Source organism: Podarcis raffonei, chromosome 17 (assembly GCF_027172205.1).
Source record: "Podarcis raffonei isolate rPodRaf1 chromosome 17, rPodRaf1.pri, whole genome shotgun sequence".
NCBI classification, from domain to species: domain Eukaryota; kingdom Metazoa; phylum Chordata; class Lepidosauria; order Squamata; family Lacertidae; genus Podarcis; species Podarcis raffonei.
In genome coordinates this window covers 33771605-33788329 of record NC_070618.1, presented here as the reverse complement: position 1 = coordinate 33788329, position 16725 = coordinate 33771605, and the positions used below count along the sequence as shown (strand labels likewise).

General features: G+C 46.7%; 1 protein-coding gene across 1 annotated transcript in view; it reads right to left on the bottom strand.

The window, feature by feature from the left end:
* LOC128404767 (phospholipid phosphatase 3-like) overlaps positions 1-11546 on the bottom strand; it is a 38971-nt gene extending 27425 nt beyond the window's left edge. The window contains exon 1 of the mRNA XM_053370666.1: positions 10779-11546. Coding sequence (XP_053226641.1) covers positions 10779-10977 — 199 coding nt within the window. The 5' untranslated portion in view covers positions 10978-11546. The remainder of the gene's footprint in view (positions 1-10778) is intronic.
* Between the last annotated feature and the right edge of the window lie 5179 nt (positions 11547-16725).

Here is a 16725-nt window from a genome sequence, read left to right as displayed (position 1 = left end):
TGAAAGGTGGACTATACATACAGTGGAATCTCGACTTACGTAGGGCTCTACTTATGTACGATTCCAGTTACGACCTTCAGTAGGTGCTTCAACTTATGAACTTTCCTCTCAATATGAACAGAGGCCTTGCCAGCAGCCCGGAGCTCGCCTGGCCGACTGCGGGGCAACGCTGAGGCTCCTGCTGCCAGGGAGTGGGCCCCCATCCCACCTCCAAAGCTGTGGAAGAGGTGCTGCTTGCAAGAGGCACAGCCGGGCGCACTGCAGCCCCAAACCCCACCGAGGAACTAACCTGAGGAAGTCCAGAGAAGAACCTGGCCTGGCAAGAAAAAAAAGTGACCCTGGCCAAAGTGAATCAGCTCTTTATTGACCCTTGCCCCACCCCCAGCTTGTAGCCAGGTAAGCCCACCCACCCTCAGCGCACGTAAGAAAAAAAAGTTATTTTTTTTCATCTTCAATACTGTCTTATTTATTTTATAGTACAATACATTGATTATTGCCTTCATTTTGTGGATCTATGGTCTCGTTAGACAGTAAAATCCAAGTTAAAATGCTGTTTTAGGAGGTGTTTTTCTTTTTAAAATCATTTTTATTGATTTTCCAATAAAAAACATCCAATTAATATATCCAAGCATGATACTCCAATTAAAATAACAAACTAAAATAAAAAAGACCAAATTATAGTCCAAATTATAATTATTAATTTTTCGGATCTCCCCATGGTCTGGATCTCTGAAGCATTTCTCCACATCTCAGCCCTAACTCTCCTCGTTGTTTCCATATTTTCCACATCTCGATTTGACACTTTATTGGGCGGGGGTGTTTTTCATTGTCTAGAATGGATCAATTCACTTTTCCATTACTTTCTATGGAAAAGTGCGCCTCTACTTATGTACGTTTCTAGTTATGACCGGACCTCCGGAACGGATTATGGTTGTAAGTAGAGGTTCCACTGTACTTTCAATAAATAAACAATCAACTATACCAAACCGCTGATTTGGTCCAGCTGGCTTGGTTCTGCCTGCTCTGGCAAGCAACAGCTCTCCAGGCAATCTTCTACCCCAGCCTTGCTTTTCAAGATCCTTTTACCTGACGATGCAAAGGATATGAACTATAGGCCTCTGTGCAAAGCACACAGTCTACCTGTGAGCTATGAGCCTCTCCCCAAAAATGTGTCTAGGGATTTGAATCAGGAATCCTGTGGGTATGACAGGCTACAATCACAAAAGCAGATAAGACAACTTTAGGCATAAACCCCAAACTGTATTTCAAAACAGTTTTCCCACATACCTGCCTACACACAACACATATGCCAAGAAACTGATGGATGGCACCAGTAACTCACCAGGTCCAAAATTAATTACCATGCCTTTAACTCTCAAAGAAACTGGTATCTGACCCCTGGATCAGGCCTGTCAGGGACCCTAATTTGGTCTGCAAGGCTGTTTTCCCCAAACCACACCCTATCAGCCTGTCACCCAACATCACACAGATCTGATGGGACAGGTAAAGATGTGGCTGTTGTTTAGTCGTGTCTGACTCTTCATGACCCCATGGACCAGAGCACGCCAGGCACTTCTGTCTTCCACTGCCTCCCGCAGTTTGGTCAAACTCATGCTGGTAGCCTTGAGAACACTGTCCAACCATCGTCCTCTGTTGTCCCCTTCTCCTTGTGCCCTCCATCTTTCCCAACATCAGGGTCTTTTCCAGGGAGTCTTCTCTTCTCAAGAGGTGACCAAAGTACTGGAGCCTCAGCTTCAGGATCTGTCCTTCCAGTGAGCACTCAGGGCTGATTTCCTTAAGAATGGATAGATTTGATCTTCTTGCAGTCCATGGGACTCTCAAGAGTCTCCTCCAGCACCATAATTCAAAAGCATCAATTTCAGCGATCAGCCTTCTTTATGGTGCAGCTCTCACTTCCATACATCACGACTGGGAAGACCATAGCTTTAACTATACGGACCTTTGTCAGCAAGGTGATGTCTGTGCTTTTCAAGATGCTGTCTAGGTTTGTCATTGCTTTTCTCCCAAGAAGCAGGCGTCTTTTAATTTCGTGACTGCTGTCACCAGCTGCAGTGATCATGGAACCAAGAAAAAGCACTGCCTTGTTGTGGCGAAGGGGCTTGAATAACTCAGAGAAGCTATGAACTATGCCACGCAGGGCCACCCAAGACGGACACGTCCTAGTGGAGAGTTTTGACTAAACGTGATCCACCTGGAGCAGGAACTGACAAGCCACTCCAGTATCCCTGCCAATAAAACTCCATGGACAAAGACAACAGGCATATAAAAGATGTGGCTGGGAAATTGTAAATGAGCTCTTGATTGTTCCTTGGCAACAGGGGCTGTAGGTGGCACCTTTTAAAACTGGTGTCAAATACCAAGTGGCTTCACTTGGTAGCTCCCAATCAGAGATCTCCAGTGGATCCCTACAAATCTCACTGGGAACTCTCAGCTGCAGCTGACCACTTGTGCTGGGCCCGGGGGTAACCCGAGAACCGTGATCCAGGTCCGGTCCAGAATCCGAAGGTTCCGCTAGGAGTCAGTCCGACAGGGTCAAAGCAGGACATGAGGCAGGAAACCAGGCAAGGACAGGTACAGGATCTCAGGCAAGATCTGGCATACAGCAATATTGCTCCTGCAACCTGGGGCGGGGTCCGACAGCCTTTTATCTTTATCAGGGTAACGGCCGGTCCTGATCCCCCGGCGACTCACCTCCCTGTTTCGCCCAAAGGCAAGCACTCAGACCTTAGTCTCTGCAGCTTGGGAGACGTCAGTGGGTTACTAGACCCAGGGGCCGCCTCAGCCTCCCCTGACCAAACCGGTAGTGGAACAGCTGTAAGTGATGGCCCAGTTGAAGGCAACAAGGTAATCCCCGCATCTGGAGCCAGGGCAGGCTCAGGCCCCTGACTCGGCCCAGCTGGTGTTTGTTGCAGGGGAACCTGTGAAGACTGGGACTCTTCAGGATCAGGCCCCAGACTTGGTTCAGATGATGCCTGAGGCAAAGGATCCGGTGCGGACGGAGACTCCTCTGGTTCCGAGCCCGAGTCCCAGGCCATCACACCACTGCTGAAATCTGGGTTTGCAATTTTGGTTGGAAGCTCCTCTCAGCAGGACTGTGCATGATCACAGGTTACTTCAAATGGCCTTGCAGGGCTCCTTCCTCAGATGGGAAGGGCTTGTGTATTACCGTATTTTTCGCTCTATAAGACGCACTTTTCCCTCCTAAAAAATAAGGGGAAATGTGTGTGCGTCTTATGGAGCAAATGCAGGCAGGAAGCTCTGCTCAGTGCTCCCTTTAAAGAGCCGCATGGAGTATGTGTGTGGCTCTTGGGGGCTTTTCCCCGAGGAGGAAGAAGGGCTGCCCTTCTCCCTCCTCGGGGAAAAGCCCCCAAGAGCCGCACACACGCTCCACACGCTCTTTAAAGGGAGCACGGCTCTTGGGGGAGCCTTCATCCCACTGCCCAGGAGAGGCTTTGTGCGGCTATCCCATAAGCCAGGACAGCAAGAGGGATCGCTGCGCAGCGATCCTGCTTGCTGTCCTGGCTTATGGGATAGCCGCACGCAGCCTTTTCCGGGCAGGGGAAGCCTTCATCCTGGTTTAGCCTGCCCGGAAGAGGCTTTGTGTGGCTATCCCAGAAGCTAGAACAGCAAGAGGCTATCCCAGAAGCCAGATCAATCTTGCTGTTCCGGCTTCTGGGATTCAGAATATTTTTTTTCTTGTTTTCCTCCTCCAAAAACTAGGTGCGTCTTATGGTCTCGTGCGTCTTGTAGAGCGAAAAATACGGTGCTTCCCTTGGTTCAAAACATAGCGAGTTCATTCTGCTAGGGCCTGCCCTGATGGCCCAGCTGCATAGAGGCAGCAGCTCACAGGACTGGCATCCAAGGATCAGTGTCAAGGGACAACTCCTCCCTCTAATAGGATAGTTTTGCTCCTGGCAAAGTTTTGCTCTAGCCCTTTAGAGGCTCACAGTGCCAAGGGCTGGGAACTGTGAAATTCCGTCATGTTTCACATAAGCGGAGAATTAGGTGATGGGGCAAAAAATGGGAGTCCTAAGTAACTCCTCTTCATATTCTCCCCACCCGGCATTTAAAAGTTCAGAGGAATTTCAGACACCAAATGAGTTTCCATTGGGCTTTCCAGGGGTCTGAGAACGCCTCTTGTGTGTCCCTTTTGCCTACTAGATGATTACAAACCATGCAAAATTATTATTTATTTAAATTTGTCAGTTGCTTTTTCTTGCCCAAGGTAACTCAAAGTGACTTGCAACCAAAGAAAAAAAACAAAACAAAACCACACGGATACATTAAAACCAAGGAAAAAAATATACAGTGGAACCTCGGTTCTCGAACGGCTCTGTTGACAAACGTTTTGGAAGCCAAACGCCGAAAACCCGGAAGTAATTGCTTTGGTTTTCGAACGATTTTTGGAAGCTGAACGTACTATGCAGCTTCCGTTTTGAGTTTACCTATCGAATTGAGGCTTCCTCTTTCAGTTTTCGAACGTTTTGGAAGTCAAATGGCCTTCTGGAACGGATTATGTTTGAAAACCGAGGTTCCACTGTATATCTATAGGCACATTTTGCTCAATTTGCATATTCCCAGGTTATAGAATCCAGACATTTCTGGTGCGGAACTTTGACTGTTTGTTTTTTTGTAAGCACAGAGTACATATTGCCTTGGCAATAGCTAAGTGGGGGAGAAAGGATCCATTGGTTTCTATGCAAACAGAGAACAGCCAATCTACTCAGCTTCTTTCACAGGGATCTGGCCACATTTAAACGTTAACAACAGTGTTAGAAACTGGGATAGAAAAACGAGGGGCCAAATGGCTCCTGGGATCTGGGTTGTGGGTGCCAAAACAGGATATCTAGTCGCCATTTGCAGAGGGGGGTATCGGCAACACTTTTTATTTATTATTTTGATAAGCATGAACCAATACATAATTCACATAAGTGACACATTGTTAATATCACTTTTTTAAACATGAATTGTTAATACATGTTTAATTTGGTGTTTACAATAAAAATATTGGTACCATACTTCAGTTTTCAAAACACTCTACCCTTTATTGTTAAACTCCTTAACATATTGCTTATCCTTAGAATGTACTTTGAGGCTTCAAAGTACACACATTTCAGTAATCCTTGAGTGTCAGCCAGATACAAAAAATGGCACCCAGACTTTTTGAGGTGCATGCAAATGGAGAATCTTTAGGCGCAAAATGCACCTGCTAATTTCAAACCCTGGTTAACAACACTTGTACTATTGTTATGGCACTAGAATGAGGTGAACCCTCTGCCCTTAAACATCTACAGCCAGCAATTAAGGATCTTACTTCCTCCGCCATGAACTAATAGGATACCCTTAGGCAATCTACTCTCTCAGCCTCAGTTGCCGTATCTGCAAATTGGGTATAACACAGTTGATCTAACTTACAGGTTTGTTAATATATATATATATTTAAAAATCTAGAGGACGTTAAGCCATTTGAACACCCTAAAGCACTATATAAATGCTTGTCTTTATAGGCAGAAGCCCGCTGAGACACAGGCTTCCTTGAACTTTATGGAAACAGATAACCTTACCATGGCAGCGATGGTACAAGCAGTTCCTCTCCTTTCTTTCCTTCTCTCCCTTTCCCTCTGCTACAACTACAGCTTACAATGCAACAGACCAACTGTTTTTTCAGGTGTTTTTACCTCAAAATAATGTGTTTTTAAACACAAAAACAGACAACAAAAAACCATCAAATGTCTCATATGCCTTGCTCGTGGTCTCCCCTTTGGCCTCTGGTTGGCCACTGTGGAAAACAGGATGGAGAAGACTTTGGTCTGCTCCAGCAGGGGTCTTTTATGATGTCTTTCTGAGATATCCAGTAAAAGGATATTTTTCCATATGTGGTGGGACTGTAAAATCATAAAGAAATATTGGGAAATGATTTATAATGAAATGAAGAAGATGTTTAAAATAAACTTTGTTAAAAAAACCCAGAAGCTTTCCTATTAGGTATTATGGGAGTGGATCTACCAAAACCACAAAATAATTTATTTATGTATGCAACTACGGCTGCACGGACATTATTAGCACAATGTTGGAAAGAAGGAGGAGTTCCAGCTAAAGAAGATTGGCAAGTTAAATTAATGGAATATGCTGAAATGGCAGAATTGACAATGAAACTAAGAGGAAGAGATGACAATGAATTTAAGGAAGAATGGAAGGTGTTTATTGCATAAGTACAGAAGCATTGTGCACAGTTAATACATTAGCAGGGTTTTTTAATTACTTGTAATTTTGTTATGAACGGGTAATAAATAGTTTAAATAAGGTTTCAAACTGAACAATGGACATGAAGTATATTGATAAATTATGGAACCAAGGAAGGGACTAGAGGAAAGTCAATTTGCTTTGTTTTGTTTTTGTTTTTGTATTGTTATTGTTTTTATTTTTTGTTAAATCGATAAATTGTTATACAGTGGTACCTCTGGTTGCGAACGGGATCCATTCCGGAGGCCCGTTAACAACATGAAAAGCCCGCAACCTGAAGCACCGTATCTGTGCAGGTGCGCGGCGCGATTTGGTGCTTGTGCGCATGTGTGAAGCACGATTTAGCGCTTCTGCGCATGTGTGAGTGGCGAAACCCAGAAGTAACTCTTTCTAGTACTTCTGGGTCGCTGTGGGACACAATCTGAAAAAACATAACATGAAGCAAACGTAACATGAGGTATGACTGTATAAAAAAGAGAGAGATCCAGTAAATATTTCAGTTGACTCACATTTCCCTCTTTTGGGGCCCATGGGCCCATCTGCAAACTGCAGAAACTGCTATGGGTTCCACACCAAACACCTCGCACCCAACCTATTGCATTAGCCCCTGAAAGGTCTAATTTCATCAGAGGGAAGGGCAAGGCAACCTATGGACAATGGGGAAGGCTTCTGCAGGCACACGCAGAGTGGCATATTGGTGACATCCGGGCCAGAATAACCAGGAAGCATGAAAGAAGACAGACGTTGGTTCTTGCACGACACACTGCCTCAGCTTTGTTTGTTCTACAGCGGAAGACTCTTGCCCTTGCTGCAGCAGAGAGGTGGGGAACGAATGGGGCCACCCTGTCCCCTGTCCCGCTAGCAGCTAGAGCAGGGGTAGGCAACCTAGGGCCCGGGGGCCGGATCCGGCCCAATTGTCTTCTAAATCCGACCTGCAGACAGTCCAGGAATCAGCGTGCTTTTACATGAGTAGACTGTGTCCTTTTATTTAAAATGTGGGGCCTGCCTGGTGTTTTTACACGAGCAGAATGTGTGCTTTAATTTAAAATGCATCTCTGGGTTATTTGTGGGGCATAGGAATTTGTTCATTCCCCCCAAAAAATATAGTCCAGCCCCCCCCCCAAGGTCTGAGGGACAGTGGACCGGCCCCCTGCTGAAAATGTTTGCTGGCCCCTGGGCTAGAGCATGGGTAAGCAACCTAAGACCTGGGGGCCAGATTTGGCCCAATTGCCTTCTAAATCTGGGCAGCGGATGTTCTGGGAATCAGCGTGTTTTTACATGAGTAGAATGTGTCCTTTTATTTAAAATGCATCTCTGGGTTATTTGTGGGGCATAGGAATTCGTTCTTTCCCCCCCTTCAAACTATAGTTCGGCCCCCCACAAGGTCTGAGGGACAGTGGACCGGGCCCCAGCTGAAAAAGTTTGCTGACCCCTGCGCTAGAGCTATGGTTTTCTACCCCAGTGGCTTCCACTTCCCTTCAGTCTCAATTCTCAAATGCTTACCTCCTGACACCTCCTCCCTCCTTTACTTCCAAGCTACTTCCAGTTTCGATCCTGGCCAGAAAACGATTTAAAGAGACGGGAGCAAGAGTTCTCTGGCTGAGCTGGGATTCGAACTTGCGTTTCCCGCTTCTGAGCCCTGCCCCTTGATCAAGGTACCTTCCCAAGTTTCCCCTCAACTCCCTTATGTATTAATCAACACCATCCAGCAGGTAATTGAGGGGTTGTGTAAACCCCAAATCTGGTATTGGGAGATAGAATTGAGTTCCCTGGGAAAATCAGTATTAATTAAACTGCAACCAAGTAAGTTTCTAGCCCTGAGGTTTTGGAGCAATGCTTTGGGAGCAAATGGGCAATGCCTGGGGGAATGGCATAAGCCAGAAGTGTTGCTGGATTAGGTTTCTAGGGGTTGAGTTTTGAACCCCCAAACTTGCCTTTCTCCATACTTAGCTGAATCGGAAACCAACATTTGCATTAAACCACACAGAGCAAGCTAAAAGTAAGATAGGGTGGCTGGGTGCCCTAGGGTAATGACTCCACCATGACATTTTATTAAACTCTGACCATAGGTTTCTTACCTGCCCGCGGACTGTCTCGCCAGTGTGGTGCACGCTCTAGTTATCTTCTGCTTGGACTACTGCAATGTTCTCTACATGGGGCTACTTTTGAAGGTGACCCGGAAACTACAATTAATCCAGAATGCGGCAGCCAGACTGGTGACTGGGAGTGGCCGCCAAGACCATATAACACCGGTCCTCAAAGACCTACATTGGCTCCCAGTACGTTTCCAAGCACAATTCAAAGTGTTGGTGCTGACCTTTAAAGCCCTAAACAGCCTCGGCCCTGAAGGAGCTTCTCCACTCCCATAGTTCTGCCCGGACACTGAAATCCAGCACCGAGGGCCTTCTGGTGGTTCCCTCACTGCAAGAAGTGAAGTTACGGGGAACCAGGCAGAGGGCCTTCTCGGTAGTGGCACCCGCCCTGTAGAATGCCCTCCCATCAGATGTCAAGGAAATAAATAACTATCTGACTTTTAGAAGACATCTGAAGGCAGCCCTGTTTAGGGAAACTTCTAATGTTTGATGTTTTATCGTGTTTTAAATATTCTGCTGAGAGCCGCCTTGAGTAGCTGGGGAGGACTGTCCAGATAGGTGGAGTATAAGTAATACATTAATTATTATTATTATTATTACTGATTACACCAGGGCTTAATAGATCAACTGTGCCCCATGGGTCAGGCATCTGAAAATCCAACATCTAAGGGAGAAACTAGATGTTATCACAACCCTGTGATTCCTTACAAAAGCACAGATTTCAGGGGTAATTAACCCTTCTCCACTCACCAGTTCTCCCCCATGACCCGTGACCAGAAATATGCCTGACTGGGGAAAGAAGGGGAGGGGTGGTTTGGGAAAACCAGTGGGTGTGAGGAAGAAGGAAGCCCAGCCCTTCCACCCACCAGATCTCCTCTGAAGATAACCCCTCCTCTGTAGTATCATTAACCAGGAAAGCTGTATGGGCTCCTTCTCATGCGTAGATCTGCCCTGAAGGCAGCCTCCTCACCTTGACTCAAGGCAAGGTCACCTCTGATCACAAACCGGGTGCCTTGGGTTCTTCCATGTGCACATCTTTGCAATGTGTTGCTAAAAGTCTACCAGGGAAGAACAGGGCCAAAAGTCAGGAATAAAAGCTGAAGTACTTCCAATACAAAGATGTGTGTGTGTGTGTGTGTATCAGGATGTTTTAATCATAGCAGTTCCCCATCAGGAATCATGCAATGGCATCCGGAACTAAAGAGCCAGACAAGAAATGCCACTGCTACAATTCCTCAAATCCTCCACATGGCTTCCAGGTATCCAGCATGGTCCCTGAGTGGCTGGAGGAAACACAGCCAGATGGGCGGGGTATATTATTATTATTATTATTATTATTATTATTATTATTATTATTATTATTATTACTTCTTAGCTGGGATCTCAACAGCAGCCTCTGGCCCAACAACTCAAAGCACTGGTCAAAAGGGTAAAGAAAGAACTATGCTGCTGTTAGTGTCTTAAACTTGATTCTCAGTGGGAAAGAGATTAAGGTATTCCTGTACTAGCTGGGCTGAATATATGGAGGCTTAATGTCCCTTGCGGGTGGCACTGTGGGTTAAACCACAGAGCCTAGGACTTGCCGATCAGAAGGTCAGCGGTTCAAATCCCCGCGACGGGGTGAGCTCCCGTTGCTCGGTCCCTGCTCCTGCCAACCTAGCAGTTCCAAAGCACGTCAAAGTGCAAGTAGATAAATAGGTACCACTCCAGCGGGAAGGTAAACAGTGTTTCCGTGCGCTGCTCTGGTTTGCCAGAAGCGACTTAGTCATGCTGGCCACATGACCCAGAAGCTGTACGCCAGCTCCCTCGGCCAATAAAGCGAGATGAGCGCCGCAACCCCAGAGTCGGCCATGACTGGACCTAATGGTCAGGGGTCCCTTTACCTTCACCTAATGTCCCTTGCAGTGGTTGCCAAGGATCAAAGCAAAGTGCTCCATGAATTACAATAATATTTGAGCAGAGTGTTGGGCTGCACATGTTCCGATTTAGATAGACCCTTCCAGCTTGCAGAATTGGTATCAGTCAGACTCTTAATATCAGGGTTGTGGTTTCCAGCCCTGTGTTGGGCAAAAGATTCCTGCATTGGAGGGGGTTGGACTAAATGACCCTCAGGGCGCCTGCTAGCTCCATGATTCTGTGAAAAGCTGGAGAAATGAGCACTGGCTGCCTGGTGATCTTAATACTGTACCAAGCTCCAGGCTGCATTACCAGATGTGCAAATAACCAGAAGGTGAAATGAGCTACACGCCATAAGACGCCAACACAAACAAAAAAATTAAGCAATTGCAAATCACTAATTAGGGGGATTAAGAGAAACCTTTGCCTGGATTCAGGATTTCATCTCGAGAAAGCTAATTGGCAAATTCCCACTTTCCTGGTTACCTGGCCAGTAAAATCCCAGCCCCTCCGCGCCCCACTCACCCACGAGCAGGCACACGACATCCACAGCCACCAAGGTCTTCCTCAGCGCAGCTCTGGGAGCAGCGAAGTCCCCAGCTCGGGATCTGGGCCTCCGCACCGTCACCTGGACGTCGCCCTGGTGGCGAGGCCAAGCCAGAGGCTCCGCGCTGAGCGGCTGCCGGGACAGGGCGTGGAGGAGCGCGTCGGGATCTTTTTGCATGATCTTTGCAGAGCAACCTGCCGCTGCGGGATCGGGCGGGATCCAGCTCCTCAGTCCATGCGGTTCAAACCCAGTCCGGAGCCTCGGGTCCCTGGGGGAGGAGAGCAGAGCCGCGCTGGGGTTCAGTCACCGGGGAGGAAGACGCCAAGTCTTCTAGTCCCTGGTGAGAGCGGCTGGAGAGGGCAGAAAGCAGGACCTGGAGCGCCAGGGTGGGGCAGGGGCTCCCGTCGGCTCCTGGAAGTCCTCTGCAATCCGGATCTTCTCAGGGATCGAAGGAGGGGGGGAGGGGCGGGCCGCCTGGCAAGGAGCGCAAACAAACAAACAAACAAAGTTTCCTCGCCTCGGCATCAGCGCTGGAACAAAGAGCAGCTCCGGTGGCGCTCAGGGCGCACGAGAGCGCACGAGAGCGCAGCAGCCTCGGGCCGGGGCCACTTGGGAAGGACCCCTGGCGCCTCTCCCCACGAGGCGGGGCCAAGGAGCGGGGCCAAAGTCCGGCACGACGGGGCGGACGGGCGGCGGAGGGAGAGCCAACCCCGCGCTCGCCGGCCCCGGAGGCGCTGGGCGAAGCTTTCCTCCGGGTCCCCCCGCCCCCGAAAGGCTCGGGCAACCCGATGGGGCGGAGCAAGCGCGTCCCGTCGAGGGGCGGGGCGTGTTCGGGGGCGGCGGCTGCAGCGGCAGCAGCTGCCTCGGGGCAGAGACCCGCCTGGGCGTCGCTCCTCCAGGCCCGGAGCGCGGAGCGAAGCGGGTCTCGCCCACCGCCCCTTTTCCAGCCTGGCCTGGTCCGGCCAGCCCCGCTCTGGTCACTCCTCCCGGCGCAGCCCCGCTCCGTCCAGGGAAAGGGAAGCCGGATGCGATCCAAGCCGCATCGACTTGGAAGCGAGCTCCCCGGGTTCAATCGGAGCCGTTGGCTCTCAGTTGTGTTGCCACGTCCGAGGCCGGAGGAAGAAGGCGCTGCGTAAAAGCCAGGGGGAATCCCAGCCATTTCTCGCTGCCTTGGGAAAACTGTGTTGGTAGGGTAGAAGGGAGAAGCTGCATCTGGCGAAGTTCTCCCTCCGTCCCCCCCAAGGACAAAAGTGCTGCCCTAGTCTGGGCCTCCGCACAGTCCACCCTGTGGACGTTAAAATTCAGTATTAAGAACAGTTAAAACAAATTGCAGTCACGGGAATTTTTGAAGTGTTTGTGTGTCCTGAGAGCACATGTCCCAGGTGTCAAAGGCGGGGGGGGGGGGGAGGCGAGAATTCTGGACTTTTTGACTCTGGTGCATATTTCTGTTGCCATGGGTGTTAGAAAAAGGCACTAAATTTTAAAAGCACCCAATTTAAGCGACAGCTGTAACAAAAGAATAAAGAATGCAGTCTTTCGATTTAGAAGGGGGTCCCGGAGCTTTCCCACATGTGACCTGTTTGAAGTCAGTTGGCATTAACCTGTGACCCCAATTTGATGTGTCAATTGCTTGATTTGGGGGGTGGCACAGAACAGGTTTGTGGCACAAAACTAGCACCAAACTTTGGCATCAAATGGGTGGGGTCCGGAATTTCGGGGTCACACATTAATGAAGCTATATCAGCTGGATTCCAGCTTGAGAAAGGTGAATGTTTTTTACCCAAAATGGCCAAATCCAGAGACTGGTAGTAAGACCAAATAATGTCGGACAAATGATGGCAGTTCCTCACCAGTATGATGATAGAGGATACCCATTGCACTAAAGCAGCAGCCCCTTTCCTTCCCCAGCTTTCTTCATTCTGGCGGCTTAATTTTGTGTGTATGTGTTGTTGCTGTTTAAGAAGGGGGTAGAAATCCTTGCCAATCTACCGCAAGCTGCACTGAGTTCTGAAAGTAATTCCAAGCTACCTTCTGCCTATCCCTGTTCTAGAGCAGGTTGCATCCTGTGTAAGGATCTGATTCCCAGTTTGGGGTGCTTGTTGATCCAGTACTGTTGTTACAGGACCAAGTGGCCTTTGTAGATCAGTGCACCTTTTATCACTTTAGACTTATACTGTATACCAGGGATCAGCAAACTTTTCCAGCAAGGGGCCAGTCCACTGTCCCTCAGACCTTGTGGGGGGCCGGACTATTTTTTTGGGGGGCGGAATGAACGAATTCCTATGCCCCACAAATAACCCAGAGATGCATTTTAAATAAAAGGACACATTCTACTCATGTAAAAACACGCTGATTCCCAGACCATCTGCTGCCCGGATTTAGAAGGCGACTGGGCCGGATCCGGCCCCCGGGCCTTAGTTTGCCTCCCGATGCTGTATACCATTGACTGAGTTTACTTATATGTCACTTTCCCAAACTGGCTCACAGCAAACTTTCAAAAAATGCAAATATACAAAAAATGCAAAAATAATTTATATACAGAGCAAATTAGATATATAAAAAAGGCCAGAAACCAACAATTTCTAAATAGGCAAGCTTTTTAATGTGTAATGTTCTGTTATGGTTTTGTATATGTTGGAAGCCATCCAGAGTGGCTGGAGCAACCCAGTCAGGTGGGCAGGGTTCAAATAATAAAATTATATTATAAATAATATAATTATTTTTAAGAAAACTGGTATAGGTTTATGTACATAAGTGCAAAGCAAAACACAAGTTAACTGACAATAAAGTTTCTGGTACTGGACTTCCTACATTCCATGGAGCTTGACTTGAATGCAGTTCATTTAAAAAAAAACATTTTAATTGACTCTTTTTAAAAATTATTTTATTTTAACAAAGTAATAATCATAAATAAATAAGAATAAAAATGTGCACCCCACTGCTGAGACCATTCCATTGTAACTATCCAACCTCCCAAAATTTCAACACCTCTTCCGATGTTTGACCCCTTTCCATTTCAACAGTACAAATTCTACAAAAACTTTCCATATCTCCTCAGAATCATTTCTCCTGCATATTTCTCATCTTACCTTAATGGCACATGTTAATTTATCATTAATAGCTATATCCCACACCTCCTTATACCATTGAATGCAGTTCAGGGGGGAGGGGTCCTCTCATCAGGCTAGATGATGTACAGCTACCTCCCATATTCTTACTCCAGAGTAGAACGCGGGTGGAGCTGTGGTCTAAACTACTGAGCCTCTTGGGCTTGCCGATCAGAAGGTCAGCGGTTCGAATCCCTGTGACTGGGTGAGCTCCCGTTGCTCTGTCCCAGCTCCTGCCAACCTAGCAGTCAAAACCATGCCAGTGCAAGTAGATAAATAGGTATCACTGCGGCGGGAAGGTGAACGTACCAGAGAGACGGCCTTCTCAGTGATGGCACCACTGCGGAATAGCCTCCCTGCAGAGGTTTGCCTGGTGCTATCTATATGGTCATTCGTGCACCATGGCTTCATAAAAACGGTCCCAGTTAGTAACGTTTTACTTTTTACTGTTTCATGTGGCTGTACATTTTTTATTAATTTACTTTGATCTTATTCTCTCTTCTGGAGTTTCTTTGCTGCAAGTTTTTATTTTAGGATACCGGGGTACCTTGGTTCTCGAACGACTTAGTTGTTGAACAAATCAGCTCCCAAACACCGAAAACCCGGAAGTAAGTGTTCCGGTTTTCAAACGTTTTTCAGAAGCCGAATGTCTGACGCGGCTTCCACTTGAGTGCAGGAAGCTCCTGCAGCCAATCGGAAGTCACACCTTAGTTTTCAAACAGTTTTGGGACTCGAACGGACTTCCAGAACGGATTAAGTTCGAGAACCAAAGTACCACTGTATTGTTATTTTAATTGCATGTTAGCATTTTATGCATGTGAGCTGCATAGAAAACAAACTATATATGTAAGTATAGTTTAACAACAAAAATGACAACACTTTTATATTACCTTGGAGGGTAATTTGAATTTGCTAATGATACCCAAATGCCTTTTGCTCTGTAGCATTCTGTTTCTTTAGAGATGGATCAGGGGAGAGAACAGGACTTCATGAGTAATGATTTTATGGTTATTATCTCTACAACATGGGAGAATTCTGATCCACATGATTTACTTTAACGTGAACTTTCCAGGAGGAAGGTCTGATAGCTATTTGGCAGACCAGTGTTTCTGCATTGAGGAAGAAATCACGTATCCATGTTGCTTCCCAGGTAGGTAGAATTACAAATGAATTTGAAAACTGATTTTGGGTATTTTTGTAGGCATAGAATAATATGACTGAGATCACCCAGATGGGCTCAGAAGGCTGACTCAGGACACTTAATTCACTTAATTCTATGGAATTCAAAATGTAATGCAGCAAAATACAATATACAGTGGTACCTTGGTTTACAAACTTAATCTGTTCCAGAAGTCTGTTCTTAAACCGAGGTGCGCTTTTCCTAATGAGGCCTCCCACCGCCAGTGCCCTTCCACCATTCGGCTTCCGTTCTTAGACCGAGGCAAAGTTTGCAAACCAGGACACTACTTCCAGTTTTGTGGAGTTTGTAAACTGAATAGTTCATAAACAGGGCTGTTCTTAAACCAAGGTACCGCTGTATAAGAAATGAAAGAAGCAATGAAAAACCCACACAGCATTTAGCATGCATTATAATTGCAACAGGTGGGGAAATCATTAAGCGAGCCACCAAGACACACAGTTTTCAGGTGGTCCATAGAATCATAGAATCAATTGTAGAGTTGGGACCCTTGGGTTAAATAACTAACAATTTGCTGCCCCAAATCTGCAGCCTGGTGCAGCTGTCTCATTCTGCCCTGTTGGGGGTGTTGTTGAGTCAGGCTGAGGAAAGGACTGGAATTCTACATCCAGCCATCCACTCTCCTTCCTGCACAGAGAATCAAACAGGATGCAAAACAGTGCCAGCTTGTGGACAGAGAAGAAACTCGTGCATTTTGCAGGAATTTCAAAGGAATGTTTTGGCAGTATGTGCAAGGAGGAAGATATCGAAGCAGAATATTTTTATTTTGGAAAATGCGCCATTGTAATATGTTGCCCTATCCTCCTGCTGCACGCAACCAAAAACAGTGCTTGTAGGGTTTGTGGGCAACCCCTACAATCACAGTCTGGTTTGTGCGGATGGTGTAGTAGTGGAACAATTCTTCCCAAGGGAGCCAAGTTGAGCTGGAACTTCCAAACCACAGTAGCTATTATACAGTAGCAGAAACAGATTGAAAATAAACACAAGGACACCCAGTGGTTTCCTGAATGAATGAGTTCTATTGCTGCCAAAGGAGAAAACTTTGACTATTCAGATCAACAGCAGAGGTGCAACTCATTCTGGAAAAGTTCAGACTTGGAACTTAGGCGGTTTGATGCCAGAGACATGAATAATGAAAGATACACATTCTGCCTAATAATAATAATAATAATAATTCATTTATACCCCACCCATCTGGCTGGGTTGCCTAAGCCACTCTGAGTGGCTTCCAAGACATAAAAACATAATAAAACATCAAACATTAATAGTAACAATCTGGTCCAATATAAAAGTCACAATAACTTTAAAATAAACAACTTATATCAAACTTATATCACTTTCACTACATGGGCCGACTTTGATGCCAAAATCTAGCATCGCCTGAGCTCTGCAAGTGCAGCTTTCTCCCAATTGAAGTGCAGTGCAGTGTTTGAGGATCAGGACATTCGCAGGGAAACCAAAATGCTTGTTTACAAATCCATTGTACTACCAACCTTACTGTATGCTTGTAAAGCATGGACCACTTATAAACGCCATCTCCAACTCCTCGAAAGATTCCATCAAAGGTGTCTCTGAAAATTTTTACACATCACTTGGGAAGACAGACGAACTAATGGCAGT